The sequence below is a fragment of the Manduca sexta genome, chromosome 24 (genome assembly GCF_014839805.1).
Source record: "Manduca sexta isolate Smith_Timp_Sample1 chromosome 24, JHU_Msex_v1.0, whole genome shotgun sequence".
NCBI classification, from domain to species: Eukaryota; Metazoa; Arthropoda; class Insecta; order Lepidoptera; family Sphingidae; genus Manduca; species Manduca sexta.
Genome location: NC_051138.1, coordinates 1,889,911 through 1,910,108, shown reverse-complemented (window position 1 = coordinate 1,910,108; position 20,198 = coordinate 1,889,911). Strand labels below are relative to the sequence as shown.

General features: G+C 36.0%; 1 protein-coding gene across 1 annotated transcript in view; it reads right to left on the bottom strand.

The window, feature by feature from the left end:
• Positions 1–20,198, bottom strand: part of LOC115451816 (CUGBP Elav-like family member 4) — a 188,420-nt gene that overhangs the window by 45,184 nt on the left and 123,038 nt on the right. Inside the window, exon 3 of the mRNA XM_037442258.1 lies at positions 5,454–5,533. Coding sequence (XP_037298155.1) covers positions 5,454–5,533 — 80 coding nt within the window. The remainder of the gene's footprint in view (positions 1–5,453; positions 5,534–20,198) is intronic.

Below are 20,198 nucleotides of genomic sequence, written 5' to 3'. Positions count from 1 at the left end.
AATGTGTGCTAGGATAGTAATACTTGTAAATAGTCATAAATCCTATTTTAGCAGTACTTTTTAATCACGATGGAAAAAGAAGGCCCTAGACGTTAGGGATCAAAATACTTCATTACTGATTTCTTGAAATGACGATGACAGGTTGTATACTAGGTACTTGTAATATTTTACTTTTACTTTTATTTTTTTTTCCGTGTCGGGATGAATAAAATTCTTATCTAGTTTATTAACTGGAATCCAATTATATTTGTATCAAGTGCCAAACATTTCGTACAAGTCAATCAATATTTGCACAGAACCAGGGGATGGCAGACAAAAACGTCATTAGGGGAGCCGGGGGCAAATCCGGCGTGCCGGCTTTGTGCAAAAGGAATTATGAGAGTGCTGCGCCCTCCGAACCTATTCTCGGCCTCTGAATGCGACTTGTCGACCATTCCATAGTGATTTCGGAAGAAATTTGTATCTGAAACTGGAAAATAGATTTATTGTGTGTTTAATTTGGCCATTGTTTGGATGATGGGGTCGGTGTGGTAATTCTTAAGGAAAAAATATGTTTATTTTGCGAAGATTTTCAATCACGAATACAAGGGAGTTGTAGGAGAAAAAAGCATGCAAAATGTTTATTTGAAATAACAACAGCGTCAATAGCATAGTATATTAAATGTTTTATGTTAATATTGCTTGGTCTAGTGTGTTCGATGTGGAATGGAGTGTCGGTGTGTTGGTTCGATTCCAATGTTGGGCAACATTTTTGTTGCCTTTTTACATGTTCGAAAAAGTATCTTCAAATATGTAAAGCAAAAAAAAGTTCAAATTTTACTTTAGAGGATAAAAGAATAATTGTTTCATTTATATGTTCTGTCAAGTTAACGAAGACATTAATCTTATAAAGGATAATTAGCCTTTCATCTAAAAATTCTTGCCTGAGTAAAATTTAACGGGTAAAATAGACTTGTGGTCTACATACTTATTGGTTTTATTTAAAGCAGAAGGTCATTAGACTCTCATACACTATAAAAATAAAATCAAGCCAATAAAAGTAATTATTTCTCAAACGTCAAACTTTATCCTTTAATTTAGAAATCACAAAGTAATAGCAACCTTATGCAGCAAGACTAAAAGAATCAATTTCAAGAAAACTAGACATGTAATTAACAAGCGGGAGACGAGAGCGCGGGATTACGCGCCGGTAATGGAGGCATTGTAGCGATAAGGTGGCCGAGTTACACACGCGGCGATACACCACACGTTTTTCGTAGTTAATATCCTACTTAATTACGAAGTGCTTTAAAAAAGTACGTAGATATGCACTGCATGTACTGTAAAGTAGTAGGTAGGTATATTGACAGCCTTGGTGGTATAGTTTTGTGTAATTTGCATGCTGTGGTCTCCTATAATTACAGAGGCTTCACATTGCCGATTTTAAAAATGCTACGACATTGTTTTTATTATATGCCGTGTATCCTTCGTTTGAGGTCCTTAAATAAATAAATAAATTGTACACGGTACAAGTTAGTGTTGGGCCAAAATAATTACTGTGGTTTTTCATTTTTAAAATTACTTAGTGACAGCTCGGAGACAGGAAGTTGGCGGTGTGATACCCCCGTGCCTCGGAAAGCACGTAAAGCCGTTGGTCATGCGCATGATCTCCGGTCATGTCGGATTGCCCTCTCAAAGGAGTATGAGAGTGAAGGAATACCACCTGCGTATTGCGCACACACTTGTGCACTATAATATCTCCTGCGTACTTAACTGATTTCCGTTGAGATTGGCTGTTGCCGAAATTCGGTTAGAAGGGGTTTTTTATTTATATATACTGCAGCATTACTTTTTAGACTACTATGTATAGATTCAATTATAATGTTGGCTCGTGAGTGACATTACTTGCGATGGTTGTAAGAATTATACTGGCTTTTCTAATTGTGATAATTGATCAGAGTGGTATTTGTGTAGAATTTTCAATTTAGTATTGTTTATTGTTTTAAATGACCGTTTAGTGTATAACTATGTACACATTACGCATACTATGTATGCACACATTGAGTAAAGTAACACGTTTTTGAACGAAAATCTAATAAATAAAAATTGAAAATAAAAATTATATCCTATGCTGCCCCATATTATTCCGTTCCATTTCATGGTCGTCTGTGAGAGATTGCCTTGTGCGATAAGATCACCGTTTGTACTTTTTTCTCTTTTCTTGTTCCATAATTTTTGTCTCTGGTGTAGAATAAAGTGTAATAAATAAATAAAAAAAATGATCAAACAAACTCAAATGGTTACTATAACGTGTGAACACAATAGTAACAGTGCGAACAGGGTCTTAAGCTTAAGTAACAACATGTAGTGTACGTGCAGCTTTATTTATTGAATTATACGTATTTCAGACCACTTCCGTAAGCCGAGTCTGCACTTCGGATCCAGGGTCGTACGAATATGTACAATACCGAATAATCAATAATAGAATATGTAGTAGTTTGGAAGCTTTTGGGTGAGAGGCAGATTATATTGAAATGGAATTTACCAATATTTTATACATTTTATAAATAGTTGGATGAGTGCTAAAGATTGTTAATGTGTTCAAGGTGCTGTGTTTTTCGAACTTGCCGTTCACCCTATGGTAAGCGATACGACCGCCCATAAACAGTAAAAACACCATTCAACACCTTGAATTACATAGTATTGTTTGGTATTCTACTGCGCTCGCCATTCTGAGACATGAAATGTTAAGTCTTATTATGTCCAATAGTTACACTGACTACAATGCCCTTCAATCCGGAACACAACAGTGACTACACACTGCTGCTTGACGGCAGAAATAGACATTGTCGTGGTACCTACACGGGCGGGCTCTCACAGAGAGACCTACCATCAGTCTGTGTCATAAGGGCCAAAATATATTATACAATGCGCGTATTCAAAATCTTAATTAGTTATTCCTGTTTTATATATCGGTGACTGATATTTATTTTATTATTAAGTTATTGCACTCCACAGTTGTTAAAATATAGGTTTTACGAATTAAGAAAAATACATAATCGTAGACAATGCAGGGCATGGGAACATAGAAGGGGGGAGAAACATTTTATTGAATAAAAAAAAATGTTTAAAGAAGTTATTGATTTGTTTCTTTTAATCTACTAGTTTAAAAAACAGTTGTATTTAATTCAAATATTAGCTTATTCAGAATTACTTATGATTAGTTAGACTTGTAGTTCGTCGTTTAAGAAATCAGGTATGTAGTAGCACTTTTCTTTAGTAATATTTTTTATTATCAAATTGTCGTGAAACAAGAAGATTATTGTTTTATTTACTCTAAGTAGTATTGGCACCCAAATACGTTAAGTTATTTCCACAAAGGCGGTCGCTTCATGCAACAACAAACGTTATACAACAGCGAGTCAACACGCTCGAGTGTTTGCGCACCGTGTCCGGCGTGACGCCGCGCCGTGTCGCCGTGTCACGCCTGTCACTTCGCGACAAAATACTTCAGCCTGCATGTTGCCTTTAACGCTTGTTGACGTTACATAAATATGATTTGTTTAAAGTTTATAGGTTATGGAGGGTTATAATGTTTTTATATTTTACTGTATTTAGATTAAAATTTTTATGATAGTGTAAGGTCGGTTTTTCTTTAGTTTTGTTTCTAGGCTCAGTACGTCTGACAGAAATACTAATGTCTTATGACAATTGACACGATAGAGTAAAGCTGTTGAGTTTCAAAGTATCTTTTTTTTCGTCACATAACCCACTTTCTTTCTTTCATTGTATTATTTCTTTTTAAAGCCTAAAATAGATCAACAGTACCTGTAGTATCATATTCAACGGGCAAATGTAATTTCTTGATACGTCGGCTTTCGCGATTACAAACGTCGAGAATTTATTAAAATAGATTGACACATCTATGTAAACCTAAGAATTTGATACCACAACGTAGTCTGCAGCATTCATTATCCTAGCTTCAATATAAAACCCAATAAGGACAAAGTAAAACAAAATCCCAACTAACAGTGTATCGGTACATTTCCCGTACGGTCTGTTTAGAAATTAAAAAACGGTTGCGAACAGCGCGCGAGTTGTAAATACTAACTTTAGGCCGGCCGACGGATTTCCGCAAAAAGTCGCCGGATTGCCTGTCCGAACCGGCCGCTTAACTTTTTAATTAGTGGCATTGCTTCTGTGCTTCTGTTCGTGTCGTGTGTTGTGTTAATCGGAACTGTCTTCTGGTGATGATTGTTCGATATTCGAATTTATTTGCTTTTTAAATGTTGCGGTACTGGTTATATTTTTTTTTCTCAAGTACTGGTTTGGTACTGGCCGTTTTTAATACTATAATATTTTAAGAAATATTTCTCAGTTACTGGCATTCATTATTTTTGTATCATTAAAAAAGTATGTACGTTATACATTTTTAAAATAGGTTGAAGCTCCTATAAATTATGTTTCATACCTTTTTTGTACGGTGTTTTCTAAATTTGAATTCAAAAGTTTTTTTAATTTTATTATAATCAACATGGAGTGTTCATAGGCAATATAATTACTCAGAACAAGCCTAAGTAAGTGTCTCATATTAAAATGTTGTTATAAAACAGTACGCACATTGCGGGCGTTCACGGTGCATGTCAGAATACTAAGTTAGTTGTTAGTAACTATTCCATCAGCGCGTTAGATAGGCACATAGCTCAATGCCTTTGTGTGGTGCAACGTGGAGGACGTAGCGTAAAATATTACTTGAATATGCATGCTATAAGAAAATTTTATACATAGGCGAATTTATGTAATGTATGTATGTCAACACAATTTATGACGAATGCCTATGGCATTAAGTCCTCCTATATGCTTTTGTATATGATTTATGAAGTGTTAAATAGATAAATAAATTTACTTAACGTATTGTAAATCAGCACGTAATCGTTTCAGATTAAATATAGGAATAAAATTGCGAAATTTATATCTATGTAGACCAATGTAACCTGATCTAAGGATATATTCAACAAGCAGCCTATAATCATGTCTGAATTCATTCCATTAAACCATTTTTAAAAAGCTATGATTTTTAAATATTGACTAATTATCATTGAATTCATAGTCGAGTCGTCAATCGACAGCTCCTAAGTAAACTATCGTATGTATAAAAAAAAGCGATATGCACTTTTTAGCGTTTCGTTGTCAAGGTACTATTTACTGCCAATCCCATTTAATTCAAAAGTTAATAAACGAAAAAATCTTCTTTAAAATCATTTACAAACTTTTTTTTAACGGTTTTGTTAGCAAACACTTGGTACTGTTTACTAACAAATAATACTGTATAATAACGAAACGTTAAAATAATGAATATTGTTTTTTTTTAGATACGATAGTATTCTTAGGAGCCATCGCAATAACCGCTGATTTGGATGAACCAAGTCGCCCTAACCGTTGACTTGTGAGTTAAGGTAAGGTTGCGTGCTCACCGGCATAGTTTGACTCCCGTGCAAGCTGGTGATGGCCGCCTGCGCCTCCTGGTGTGAGCTGAACTTCACGAACGCGCACCCTGCAACAAAATAATGCGTGTTATTCAATGGACTCTAAAAAAATTGGAGAAATATATCTAGACATGTCATAGTTCATAGTCTATGATGTTCAAGAAAAATGTAAAAAAACAGTTCACTTTAACAATGAATTTTGTTAGATAATATTTTAATTCATATTGTAGTATGTAAGTACTACCAATTTGTCTATTTGTAAAGCCAAATAGTGTATACATTATTGAGTTCCTTCTTACTTAATATGAATTATTGGATAGTGTTTCTTCTGTTTAACATCGACAGCGGCGCTCACTTTGCGTCAATTTATTTGAGTGAAATATACATCTTTCATACACACATTCTCACTCCTTTTATCCACGAAAGGGTAAGCAGAGGCGGAACTGGTGCATCAACTGTTCGCCGTACGTATTCCGTCCCATATTATGATCCGAACCTATCGCCATATCGGGAACAAATTTAATCCAGGCTGATCCCAAATAGAAAAACCCAATATACCTTTGCCCTACCCGGGGATCGAACCCGAGACCTCAGCTCTGCAGTCATACTGTAGTACAACTACGCCACCGAGGCAGTCTTAAATCTTTCATTTTCACTATTATAGTGAGATATATTATAACATAGAAATATAGAACAACATAAATATAGAATCGTAGAGGTACTTTAAAAGGAAAATACGTTATGTAGGTTACTCTACTCGGCAAAGGACCGTTTACTTTATAATCTAATAAATCTTTTCCTTATTCCTCTGTAGGGTCGGTGTATATTTTGTATGCATGTTTTAGTTTAGTGTTTAAGATCGGTCTGTCTAATTTCATTATGTATTAGGAACATTTTGTTTGTAATTATGGCCTATAGCAGAAGTTAGAAATTATAGAATGTAGAGCATCAGGCCGTGTAGTATTTTGTCACCCTAAGTTCTGAGTTTCTACATTCATTACTCAACCTCTCAACTAAGCGACTGTCTAATCTCTATCATTCAGTTGTATGGGCAAAAAATCATGCACAGGAAAATATATACATTTTTAACATGAATTAAGAAACGTTTAATAAAAATATTCAAATATCGAACGCATAACCTCACTGCGTCGAATTTAAAAATTAAAAAGTAAATTTTCGAAATTCGAACGATTCTTTCAATAAACACCCGTCGAAGCGCATCATTCGTTCAGTCTGAATAATAGGGATGGGACTAAACGAACGAGAGTGAAGACCTGATCAGCGATAGGATTAACCGAATCCACATCTGGCCTGTGAATCTATTAGGGTTGATGCTTCGCGTATATTGGACATGACTGTTTCCGAGCAGGGCTGCGTTTGATAAATTTAATTTGTCAATTTGTATGGTACGGCCCGGTCTTTGTTTGTTTTTTTGATGCAAGATTTTTCGCATGGGAAATATTGATTTATTTTTAAGATGTATTTGAGATAAAGACTATGATTTTGTCTCTAGAGATAATTAAGAGTCAATACTGATGAGATTAAATCCTTTATTAGGGCATGAATTTGCCGCAAAGCATTAACATATAGTACTTATATATTATTAATTGGGTGATACAAATCCAAAATGGGTTACTAGATAGTTAGTAATACTTTACACAGCCCTAATTGTGTTTTATTCAAATAAATTTAATAGCTTTAATAAAGTAGCCCTTTCATCTTTTTATCCCTTAAATAGCCTAAACACCTACTTAAAAGCGTATTACGAACAAATAACAAAGCTTTGTAAAGTTACGTAATTCGCGAAATAAGTATACCATGAATGTTGTATCAAGTTAATAAAATACAATGAACTGAAATTCCAATTTACGAATTCTCGAGGCACTCGACGGCGAATATCTTTGTTGTCTACTTAGCTTCGTATTGATTATACAGTCTAATGGCGTCTCAGATGTTTCGAGAGACATCGCGCCGGACTCCTTTCTCAGGTAATCGAATGTAAACAATCAACAAACTGCGCCAAACAACAGCGGGCGCACGGTTGTAGAGACGTACCTACGCGCGGCCGCGCCGCACACGTCGAGTGCTCGTAACTTCTTATTGAATCAGCTTTGAAACCCACAAAAAAACGGCAGGTAAAAAACCTCCACGGAGAAAATTGCGGTGACTATTTTATCTCTTGCGGAGCTCTCCGTCTGAGAACGATTATGCTCGACTGGCTTTTATTCGTATTATCCTTTGTTCAACTGGATAAAGGACTCGGCCGAACGTTTTCGAAAAGGCGCTTCAAATAAATTAGGACGCACTTTAAGCCCTGTTTACACAAACGGCCCGATACACGATGTTATTCGCGCGTGCCGTGCTGTAATAAGAATTGCGACAATTTATTTCGTCGAGCGAATCGAGAGCCGCGTCGGAGGCGTCGGAGGTGGCGCCGCGGGCGGCCGCCAACCGTTCACCGGCGAACCCATTATGAGAACGTCAGTTGGCAGAAAGAAGTCAAAACTTGTCCGTGGAATGGAACTATTTACTGCAGCGGCGGTGTGCAAGCCGTGCGCTGTTTGTTAACCCTTTATCGCCGCCGACGCGTGCGGTGGCGGGTCGCGACGACCCCGGCCAGGTGACTTGGCCGCGCGCCAAAGATCTGTTTTCCTGTTGTTGGGGAACAAACTCACAGATCAGTTTTTATCGCGCGAGAGGCCTTTACGACCGTCCGATAGGGCGCCGAAATGTTTTCGCGTCGCCATCGAACAAATATTGGATGGTTTTATGTATCGGAAGCATTACGAGCTAAAAACTTTGGCACTCGACGTCGGGCCCGACACTTAAACATCGGCTGCGATGCTAAAGAATCACTTAGAGAGACTGAGCGCAGTTTAACGAGCTGGGAGACGATTGTCGCGGCGGGACACGGCGGGACGCGGCGGAGCGCGGCGGGGCGCGGCGGGCGCTCGCCGGCTTCCTACACTATTTCATTTTTAAAGTGTGGACGTTAACTGCTGGTAAGGTTGTATGCTGTGAAAGGTGGCTTTCTCACAAAGAGCTACGGCGGCTGTTTGTTCCATAAATGTATTGGAGTTTTCGGGGAGTGCTTAATAGGCGTCTAGTGCTGTCTAGCGAGGGAGCCGTGTCACTAAATAATTCAGTTACCCACATTTCGTACTTCATTATTGGATGGGCCAATTACCCGTTCTATTCAGTCGCTGTCACGTATGCATTACAATAATGTTGCTTTTGTTCCAACAATTGTTTAGCACCGTTTTTAAAAGGAAGGATCAAACCTTCACTAAAGAATTACTGGCTATTTAAAGAATCGTTTAAATTTAAGCTACGTTCATAGAAATTTATAACCCAGAAACTATTATAACGTTTAACTAAATATAATATTTTATGATAGAATAATAGAGTAGCTGTTACACGTCTTATATAAGTGGTTTCTGTCCTTGTCACTTTGCGCGTGACATCTTAACATCCCGCGACAAGTCTACTCCTATTAAGGAGAAAATCATTTACGCACGCGAAAAAGAACCAAGTCACTTGTGACGAGTCTATTGCTGAGTCTAAAACGAGGTAATCTGGGGTAAAAGAGTGAATTCAGTGTACCAGTTCATGAACTATGAAAGATGTTATAAACTATGTTTTGATTCAGTCAACAAATAAATGTAATTTTGAAAGTTGATGGGAGCTGAATCTGAAAATTATGTGAAGAATCTTATCAGTTTCAAAAATAATTTGTCATTGCAATAAATTGACAATATATACTCAAAAATCTATAAAGTGACAAATATAATATCGACTAACGTGTTAACCCAGTGCCCTTAACGGTCGCCAGATATATGCCAACATAATTTACTTAGTAACTAATTCTGCAACAAAACTTAGAGCCAGCAAGTTTTTCATTATACATTATGTCATAGGTATTCAATTCGTAAACAGTTCGTTCACTCAATTATCTCACACGTTTTTTCGCGGGCTAAATAAAACGCGTTCTAGTTACCACCAATTGGTGAGTGGAACGGTTGTATTGGTTTCAACGGTCTTACGGCTCAATGTCGACACTCAGGCGTATAACATTATACGAGCGAGCATTGGACCTAGTCCCTTGCCATCCCTCAAAGCAACGCATAACCACGCGTCATTCCAAATATTGTCACATCACGTATAAATTGACGTCTCCAAGAGATGCAACCATCTAAGAATGTTTACTTGACAACTAAGAAAGATAATTTGTCAAAGGTTTCTTTGAGGGCGTTTTTTCGTTTGACAGACGTCACGTGGGCAAACACAACCCTTCAAAGGCTGCGGGCTGTCAGCGAATGAAATTGTTTGATTGAAATGTTATGTTGATTGATATAAGGGTGGTGACACACGTACTTTTGATACCTGTACTTGCTTTTAAAAGACTTTGGACTGAACTCTATGGTGGTACAATGTGTTGGTGAATCACTGTTGTCCTATTCTTTGGCTGTGTAACGTATGAGATTGTCTTAAACTTTATTCGTTTATAGAATTATGATGTTACATTCTATATTTCCAATGTCTTTTCCAAATTACTGTCTGTGTTTACAGAAAAGAAATAACCTGAATGACATAAAAGCGTAACGGACACCGTTAAGGTCTACACAGATATATTTAGTTTAACGAAGTACATCGTTTATAGTTATAATACTGCTGAATCCTCGCAGACGCCATATTTTCCGTCATTAGGGTCGCTTTTCTATCATAAAACCGATAGTTAGGACTCTCCGAGTGGGTAATGGCTCATTGTGCTATGGAGCTGATATTTTTGGCGCTTTCGCTCGGTTTCTTAATCAAAATCTTAATATAGGACGAAAAATTGATCAAATACTGAGAGTGTTAGCTATAAGTTTTGTGGCCTAATTGGGTTGTTATTTTGAGGTTCAGGCTTCGAGTCCCAAAATGGTATACAAAATTTATTCAAGAAAATTTTGTTAACCGATATTGGAACTTGTGAAAATGTAATATTTATACATTAAATTTGTAGTTACATTTGTAGAGGTAATCTACTGTTTGTAATGTATTATATACCGAGGAAAATCTAGTTCTTTAATAAAACCTTTATTTTTCGACCTAACTCTCCTGTCCTACTACAAAAATCCAGTTAACCATAATCCAATTACCAAATAAAAATTCCACAAAAGTCCAGTACATAAAGAATATTTTTTCGCACCTTAGCAATTCGATCACGAATATGAAAGTTCTGCTGGGTTGTTTACTTCCAGTGAATTTCGGATCGTTACACGAGACGGTCGACTCACACGTACAACTTCTGAAAGATTCCGAACTCTTGTAATAATATTGAATATAGTTGGGAGCGGGCGGTGGAATTTTCACTCAAAACTGTTTCCTACTCTATTGATTTTTGGTCATGTAAGATATTCGTTCTGTTATTGCTTTATCATTTAGTTTTACTTCTGTAAAAGACTTTCGGGATAAAAGTCCTGCTTATTTTCCCGGGATAAGAACAGCCTGTCTTTTCCAGGGTTTCGAACTATCTGCATACCAAATTTCATCGAAATTATTTCTGTAATTTTTGAGTTTATCGCGATATAGAAACAGAAGCGGTGGAGGGACTTTGTTTTATAGACTCGAAATGTACTTAATTTTAATTAATTTTGGTCATGGAGCGAATTTAGTCGCATTGCAGCCCGTTTTAACATAAATGCTCTATCTCGCGTCGCTGTTGCCTTTGTTTTTATTTGTTGTCCTAATATTACTGTATTAATGTCCAATTTCTTAAGTGACAGGTCTCCTCATAATTCTTATAGAGTTGTGATAGCGAAAGACCACCGCATGTCTAAGGCGAATTCACTTCCAACCCGACTTCTAATTTTTTTTCCAATGCTGTCACAAATAAGACCCAACTTGGAGATCATATCTAGGCACCTTGAAGATTTTAGATAGTCTAGGTATTCTATAGTATAATACCAAAGCGATATTTTCAATTATCGTGTCATTTATTTTAAACTAGTTGACCCTACAGACGTTGTCCCGTGTTAACTATGAATTTGCAGCGCGCATTCTGTCAATCGCCGACAGTTATTTCAAACAATTGACAGTTATATAAATTTAATATTTTCGTTAAGTTTCTTAAATTTTCAAATTTTTCGCGCATTTTTTTGAAATTTTTCTTTCATAAGAACCTCGTCCTGATAATAACAAACACAACAAAACAAATTAGTGAAATCGGTCCAGCCGTTGACGCGTGATGCGATGACTAAGGCAAATGGAGATTAATTTATATATATATAGATTATCTTACTGAAATGACAACATACAAGCACAGAAGAGCAAATTTACCGGAATCGAATGTTCCAGAATTTATTTTAATGTTGTAATAAAATCTGGAAATCGGTTTTGATAAGGTGCCAGACGCATGCATTCTCGAACAGCCGTTAGTGCAAGTTCAAATGCACAAACATTAGAGTAACTGTTATTGTCTAAAATTCAGATATGAAACTTTTATATTGTCAGCAATCCGAAAAATTTGGGACTGGCTGAGGTCTTCGTAAAAAGAAATGAAAAAATAAAATAGAATAGGAAGACAGAAGCAACAGGGTTGATGGCAAGCAACATCATTGATAAAGGCTTTAACAATACACCAATGACGGCAGATGATACTGAGAGAAATAATTAAGACATTTTTTTGAAATTAAATAAAAACCTCTGGCTGAAAATCAACTAGATGAGTTTTTTATATTCACAACAATGGCAATAAAAGGTCTGTCATCAAAGACTTCTTGTCGATATCTGCAATGTACTATGCGGCCACACGTAATACCGCTCATGACGTGTTATTAACCGGCTAAGTAAAAACGTAACCTTCGTCCGGTGCAAGTCGCCCCTTCGCCCCCCCCGCCGTCCCCCGCACTCCTCCACCCCTCCGCCCAGTCCGCCAACTGATAACAACTCCAATGAAATACACTCCAACTTCTGTGACGCTCTTATCGCCGACAGAATTTGTTCCCACTTTGAAATATCGTCGGATTTTTGACATTTCAAAACATTCGTTCAGCGAACGGAAAATAAGGAAAAATGTTGGAAATAACACGATTAGAAAACGCTTACTAACCGTCCGGATTGACTCATTCGGTGTTACAAATTGAGGATTCCGTTTTTAGGTGAATTTTGGCAAGTGCTCGCGGTTTATTGCTGAGGGGATTCCGTGTGGATCTTTAACATAATTTTATGGTTGTTATTACCTTTTTAGCTGGTGTTAACTTATTTTGTTATTGGGTTTTGTAAAAAATGTTTTTACACTGTCTAATATTGTTTGCATTATTTATGGCGTTGATTTTAATTTAGTTATTATTTGAGTGTTATAATATAAAGAAACAAATGGTAGCTTAACTTGAGTGCGATCGAGATCTCAAGTTCAATACTTGGTCATACGATTCTAAGTCACTGCTTTACCATCCTTATTAAGTAGAAAATGTCATGAAATTTTGGAGACTTAATATCAAGTTTCCTGAATCCTCTCAAGTCACGTTGATTATTTCATTCTCATGACATACTCTTGTGTCTGAGACGTATTACCTTACATGAGTTGTTATTACCACTCGACATTTTAATAATCGTGCTAAGTCGCGATATTAACGTACTCGAGATATTAAATGGGACATTGTTTTATTATTAAAGCATGCCTCATATCACTTGTAAGATATCGCGGGCTCGATTAGTGAACCATTATGAATGGATATTAGCTTTTCAATTACCCTTGTATCAAAATTGTTCTCTAATGTAGTTTTAGCTGGATTTTAGGTGTGGTTTTGTTTTTGATTTATTTCGTTTATATATCAAATCGGGGCTATTTCGTTTACAATTTGTTTAGGATAGGTAATATAAGTTCCCTGGTAGGTAGACAGAAATGTAACTAAAAAAATCCATTCACCAATTTGTTTCAGATGTACACGCACTCTCTATATATCGGTCAGATATAAACAGGCCGATAACGTTTCTTAACAAGACTTCAAAAGCTATGGAACCCTGAAAATAACTCACAATTCCCACACAGAAGCCTACACTTCATTCCTCATACCAACTAAACAGGTAAGCGAGGCGATGGTTAATTAAATCTCGCGCCCTAGAGATTTATATGAGCGAAGTCGCGGCGCGGCCATTGTATATAACTGTAATTAGGAGCGCTGGCCCGCGATATCTAGCGGGATTACGCGCTTTTAGTAAGAAACTCACCGATATTTCGTAGGCTTCGTTATTATGCTATCGGCTTAAAGTACGATTAATGTCCATCCTTGTTTATTATAATGGGAATAAACTGGATTCGAGTTAACGAATAAAGGGATTTTGAGTATGGTGTAATTAGGCGTTTGGTGTTGTAGGTAAATAATATACATAATATAATGATTTAAATGTTGTAGCATGAATGTGTCGGTTCGCTTGAGAGTACCACTGTCTCGCTGAAAAGTAATGTAAGCTGTGTTGTGGGTAGTAAGACCATGGTAAGTCAATAAATCTCAATTCCGCTGCTTTGTAAACGTCGCTATGCACCCAAAATTCTTTAGGCCGTCTGTGTTTTCTGACTATCGAGTAACCTATTTGATCGTTTGTTCGCCTTAAGCTATTAAATAAATAACAAAGTTCTGTGTGATGTTGCTACTCTTTTGCGCAGCGATTTGTGCGTCTTTTCATTCGGTAGCATAAAACCTTTTGCCAGCGATGGCACACAGCAAAAATACCTTTACACCAAATGACATTAGAGTTTAAATTTACTAATAAAAAAAACTAATATAGAGCGAGCGATGCGCTCGGAGCTGTTTTTAAATTTCGAATTGAACAAAAGACAGTCGCAGAAGTTTGTTACCCGTCCGAGTCTTTGTTCTACAATCGCGCCGCATTAGAACGGTCACACGGTCCGACTACGACACGGTAAAGACTTCACGCACGATCGCTCGGACCGCGACGTGACGTTCGGAACTATTTTATTTAGTGTTTCCGTCTTAGAAATGCTTGGTGATTGGCGAATAGGGCTCGCTCATGTACTGAAGTTGATTAATGTTTTTAAAAGTGAAATTGTAATAGTAATAGTTGAAAAATTATATTAATATTATTCATTGATTTAAATTTTAACATGCATTTAAAATTCAGATTCTAAAAGTTTTTATTAGTTATGTTTACTTGTAATTTATAATTATAATCAACAATCGTTCATTATTTGTCAGCAGCAGAATATTCCTCATATTTCCCTAATAGTCTACTGCCTTACCCCTAAATAACAGCAAAATTCAAATTGTGAGAATCTTTTAACTCTATTCCGGCAACGAAATTACAAACTGGCCATCTAAAAGCAGAAGAGGAACTCTCCGCGAACAATACGAATTACATAAGTTAAATTGAGTGCGCACGGTTAACGTTCAAAATTGTTATTTAAAATTTAATTATGCTCCCGTTTGAAGTACGATTAACAATCATAGTTTATCGATTGTTCGATAAATTCGTACACGCGCGAGTAAACGAACATTCCAAAAGTTATTTTGATAAATTGAATTTTAATTCAATTATATTAATACGCGTATTATTTATTAATCGCAGGTTTATTTGTGATTCGAGAGCTTTTGATACATTTCGAGTTATTCGATTTTATTAAAATTAATTATTGTTTGTTTGTATTGGACTATAATTATAAAGTTTATGTCTGATGCTTATAACTTGATTGTTAGTAAACATTTCGAGATTGTTGTGTTTTGTTTATTATATTAGTATAACAAAATTATTTCTTTACAACATGCATTATAAAATACGACACCATTTTCCGAACAAACTGTTTTTAATTTAATTCTAAAAAGAAACTCTTCATACTGGCTTAATGTATTTTTATAGCATTATAATGAATAAACAAAACGAGTTTTAAAATATATACATAAACTCTATTTTCATGTCTACAGGTATATTCAATATATTTTGATTACGAAAACGGTTATCATACTAAACTAGATGTTATTGTTAATTTGCGAATTCAAGTTAAATACACGGATGAAGCAAGTAATGAATTCAGCTGGTACGTCACAAATTATGCGCGATATTGGAAACCAATAATAGGTCAATGATGTATAATTGATGGTATATTACACTTACTACTATAGGTGGATGCTTCATAACAATGTTATTAAATTAGTATTGGTATGTAATACTTATAATACTGATATTGACTGTAAATGACAAATATGCCATTAGGCCTGAGTGGTGGACTAAGGCTTACTGGGCAGTAGAGGCTTGTAAGTCGTAAATAACGGTATGCAAAAACGTAATTTCCAACGAATAACAGATTAATTGAATATAATGACATAATAATAGCATCAGCCCTGTATTATATACTGTCCCACTTCTGGGCGTAGACCTCTTCTACTACTGAGAGGGATTAGGCCTTAGTCCACCACACTGGCCTAGGTCGGATTGATAGACTTTATGCACCCTCAAAATTCCTATAGCGAATTTCTGAGGTAAACAGGTTTCCTCACGATGTTTTCCTTCACTATAAAAGGAATTTATTTTACATTATTAATTTATACATTTTATAAAATATTTATCAGCTATAAACAAGAGGCACCAGCGGTATCTGAGGCTATTTTGTAATTTCGTGACAAATCAAGTGCAATTGAAGTCGGTGTGGCGGCTGTAGTCACGCGACGAGGTAACCGTTGTATACGATGCAGATAATTAGCGCGCTATCCGAGATCTATCGGAGTTTGTACGGTTCAAATGGGGCTTTGGAATTACTAATCATTTTTGTGTTGGACTTTTTGTTTACGCATTATGGACTGGTTGTGTGAATATAAGTTAGACGTATAAGATTGCTACTTTTAAATTGTTTTGCTTTGAGGATAAACTGCACATATTTCAGCATAGTCTTATTTATATTTAATCTAATATTGATTATAATATACTCGTACTAATAATAAAGAAAGAAAAAAAAAGATACGTGACGTGCCTGGGTTTAGTTTGATGTTTGACGTTTTTTGCACATTAAATAAAATAAATAAAATAAAATACTTTATTTATCACGTAGGCGAACAAAGTTGCACTTATGATACGTCAAAACAAATATTAAAATTACTTATATAACTATGGAAATTTTAAATTAGGGATAAAGTTTATACAAAAGACAAGGTACAAACCGAAGTAACCAGCTCGGGCTGGCAAGTAGGGGGAAATAGAAGGGTAACGCGTCGCGATCCTCACCGGCGAGGACATGAGCCCTAACCTAGCTAACCTACCAGCTTTTCACTAGCTACCTAAGTGATGACTACCCGAAGAAGAAAGGCAGAAAGAAACTCCGGGTTTTCTTTTTTGTCATCAATTGTTCAGTACTGCTTTTGTATTTTTTTTCCAAGTCTTTCTTGTAAATAGTCACAATAGTTATATAAGCTAATGCACGCACATCACCGTCAACATGGGATAAGATGAAATCCAATCGATTAAACCTGGAGCGGCATAAAATAAAATTAGCCATAACAAATAAAAGAGAACATAGATTCATACTTAAATAACGGCGTACAGCGTGCATTCGCCTACATTTACAATCATAGTTTTCAATCATGAGAAAAGAAAAAAAAAATAGTGATATTAAACAGGCAAACACAACATTAATAAGTGACATCATAACACGAGCTAACATCATTGAAAGTCTATTATATAAATCTTTATATTTGCAAAGTCGGATGTTTTTCATAATCAGAATTTTAACGCAACTCCAACAAAAATCAGTACAATCTAAATCGCTTAACAAATTGCAGTGTAATCAAGTAATTGTCGAGTTTTGGCGCGTCAAGATAAAGCTGTCGTGGTGCATCGCAACCGGGCGCCGGCTGTCGGCCGCCGCGATAACCTCACGTCACGCCATGTGTGAACGGACCTGAATGTGTGCTAGAATGTGAATTTAATTTTGTGTTATTTAATTATATTTGTTATTATCAGTTTTATTAATTTATTATTGTCGATAATAGGTTTTCTTAATTAATTAACAACACTATTTTTTGTGTTGTAAAATAACATAATTTGACTCAAATAAATATTTATTTACTACCTATTAGGTAGATAATTGATTTTATATAATTTTAATTAACGTTTTTTTTTTGTAAATATAACAAATAAAAATAAAGTTTAATTTTAACATAATATTTTATTTGATGAATGATCTCGAAATAATTATTTCAAAATTATTTCCTGCCAAACACAAGCTACTTTAAAATATTGAATGCGTAAAATTCTAAAATTAAGCTAACAGCTTGAGCAACCACAAAACGCGCGACAAAACGACGTGCGAACGTGTAATAACGTTCAAATATCCAACGAAAACCCATAAAGCTAAGATAAAGGCCGTTTAATACATAATCAACGGGTATTGTCGGAAAAACAGAATCTCGCCTTAATCGCGCCGACGTTATAGCACGTCGCATAAAACCGTCACCACACGTACGCTTAACTGTCTTTAGTTCCAACAGGCTTACTGCTTTAGTGGCGCTTCATAACTACTTTGTAACCACCGCGGGCGTTTATACAGTCTTCGGGCGGGGCGTGGGCCGAATCCGAATTCGCGTTCTCTATTCGGGTTTGATATTGAGTTTTTATTACGATGGTTTTACGATATCGAAGTGTGTGTTGATGGGAGAGTGCGGTCGCACCGGGACACTGTTAGGAAGAATTCGCCGATTATGTAAACACGTTTGGGATGCATATTGCTACTGATAAGTGCTATTCGCATAAAGAGCTTAGCTGGTAATGTATTTGTGTTTGCTTTTCGAATGGTGAGAAGTTTTAATATTCAGACGTGCGATCACGTATTGGTTTCGGATATGGTAACGGATATTCCTTTTTTAAATGTTTAAAATAGAAGTATTTTTTTGGACGTATAATTACGTTTGCTGCGTAATTACATTGTGTTTGTATAATTTATATACGTTCTTACTGGATTATAAAGAGTTATAAATTAATTGGTGAAAAATTAAATGAATGCCTCGGTGACGTAGTTGTACTGCATTGGCGGTACGATAGGGTTCTGAGGTTCTGGGTTCGAATCCCGGATCGGGCAAAGTGATATTTGGATTTTTCCGCTCAGTATCAGCCCGGAGGCTGGAATTTGTGTCCGATATGGCGATAGGCTCGCCCTCCACCTCATCATGGGACGGAACACACTTGGCGAAAAGTGGTTGCCCTGGTGATAAATGCGTGATGTGTGTGTGTAAAAAATTAAAAAATATTTTTACAAACAAGTTAGTTTTTCTATTGCTTTATCTAAGTAAACATAGCCAACACGTCTCCTGTACAATTAACGCGCCTTATCTATCCCGGCAGTCGGTGTTAACCCCCGCGAGAAATGGGTCGCAGAGGCCCTTATTACCGTTTATTGTGCCTGAATCATTATTGATTTCGTTAATGGGGAAAAAACTATTGTTTGATTGGAGGGTTGGCGCGACGGATTAGGTGCGGGAGGGTTTAGTTTTAATTGCTTTATGCTTGCGTTTACGGGTTAGGTGTTTATTGCAGACTCACTATGGTATTTTTATTTTTATTTATTTTAAGGACAAACAGTGGTAATAACATTAAATTAATTGAACTTTATAAAATACTAACAATATTTTAAATTTAACTGCATTTTTTTTTGCACTAACTGTACCGCCACAAATTCATTACCTTTAGTTGCCATAGTATGTGTTGATATGTTGGAAAAAACAATTATAAAATATAAAATAAGTAACGTTAACAATCATAAAGCGATAATATAAAATTAATATAATATAATTTAAGGAACAAAAATTTTACTGTACTTAATGTTAATTGCTTATATTAAATAGGAAAATAATGACCTTTACTTTCTATTTTGTAAATTATGAATTAGATAATGCCTTCATTCAAAGCCTTCAAAAGCTTTTCAAAACATCTCAGTGAACTGTGAACACGTCTATAGACTGGCTAAGAGAATGCTGTGGTTATACGTACTAACCTACTAAATAGACGTTATTTGTGGTGTACAATGTTTGAACTTTGTTAGGTGACGTTAACGGCAGATAAAGGTAACATTGTATTACAATGACTGATGTATGCGATTGCTAGTACGTACTTTATTGATGTTACATTGAGTTAAATAAATACTTGTTTTGATGAAGCTATTTTTATTATTGTAGATCTTTTTTTGTCAACCGTAATGAAAGCTTAAAAACGATTGTTGGTACTGGGAAGAGTAGAAGGTAAACGTCCTCGCGGCCGAATACCCACCAAATGGACAGACGTTATTAAATCGTTTTCAAGGTGTTCCCTTAGTGAATGTACACGCAGTGCCATGAACAGAGAGAGATGGAGAAGTCTCGCAAAAGTCGCAATCAATTTTTCAGACAATCCCTAACCACGATCACTCCGCCAGGAGTACTACTGAGAAGAAGAAGATCTCTTTAAATGAGCACAGCAATTTGACCATGCACCTGATGGTAAGTAGAGTAGGGTTTAAATATTGTTGAGTGATAAGATATTATTTTTTTAAACGGGCCCCGTAAAATGACCTACCCACTGCATCTGATAGTAAGTAGGGGTCCGATAGTGCTGATCGACGAGAGATGATTGCCTCGCACCAGTCGGTACAATTATACCGATCTGTTTGGATATAATTGAGGCTGGGTATATTATAGCCAACTCGATGGTAATACGAGCAGCAATTATTTTCATTCTGGATTAACTTGTAACATAATGTGTATAAAATGCACT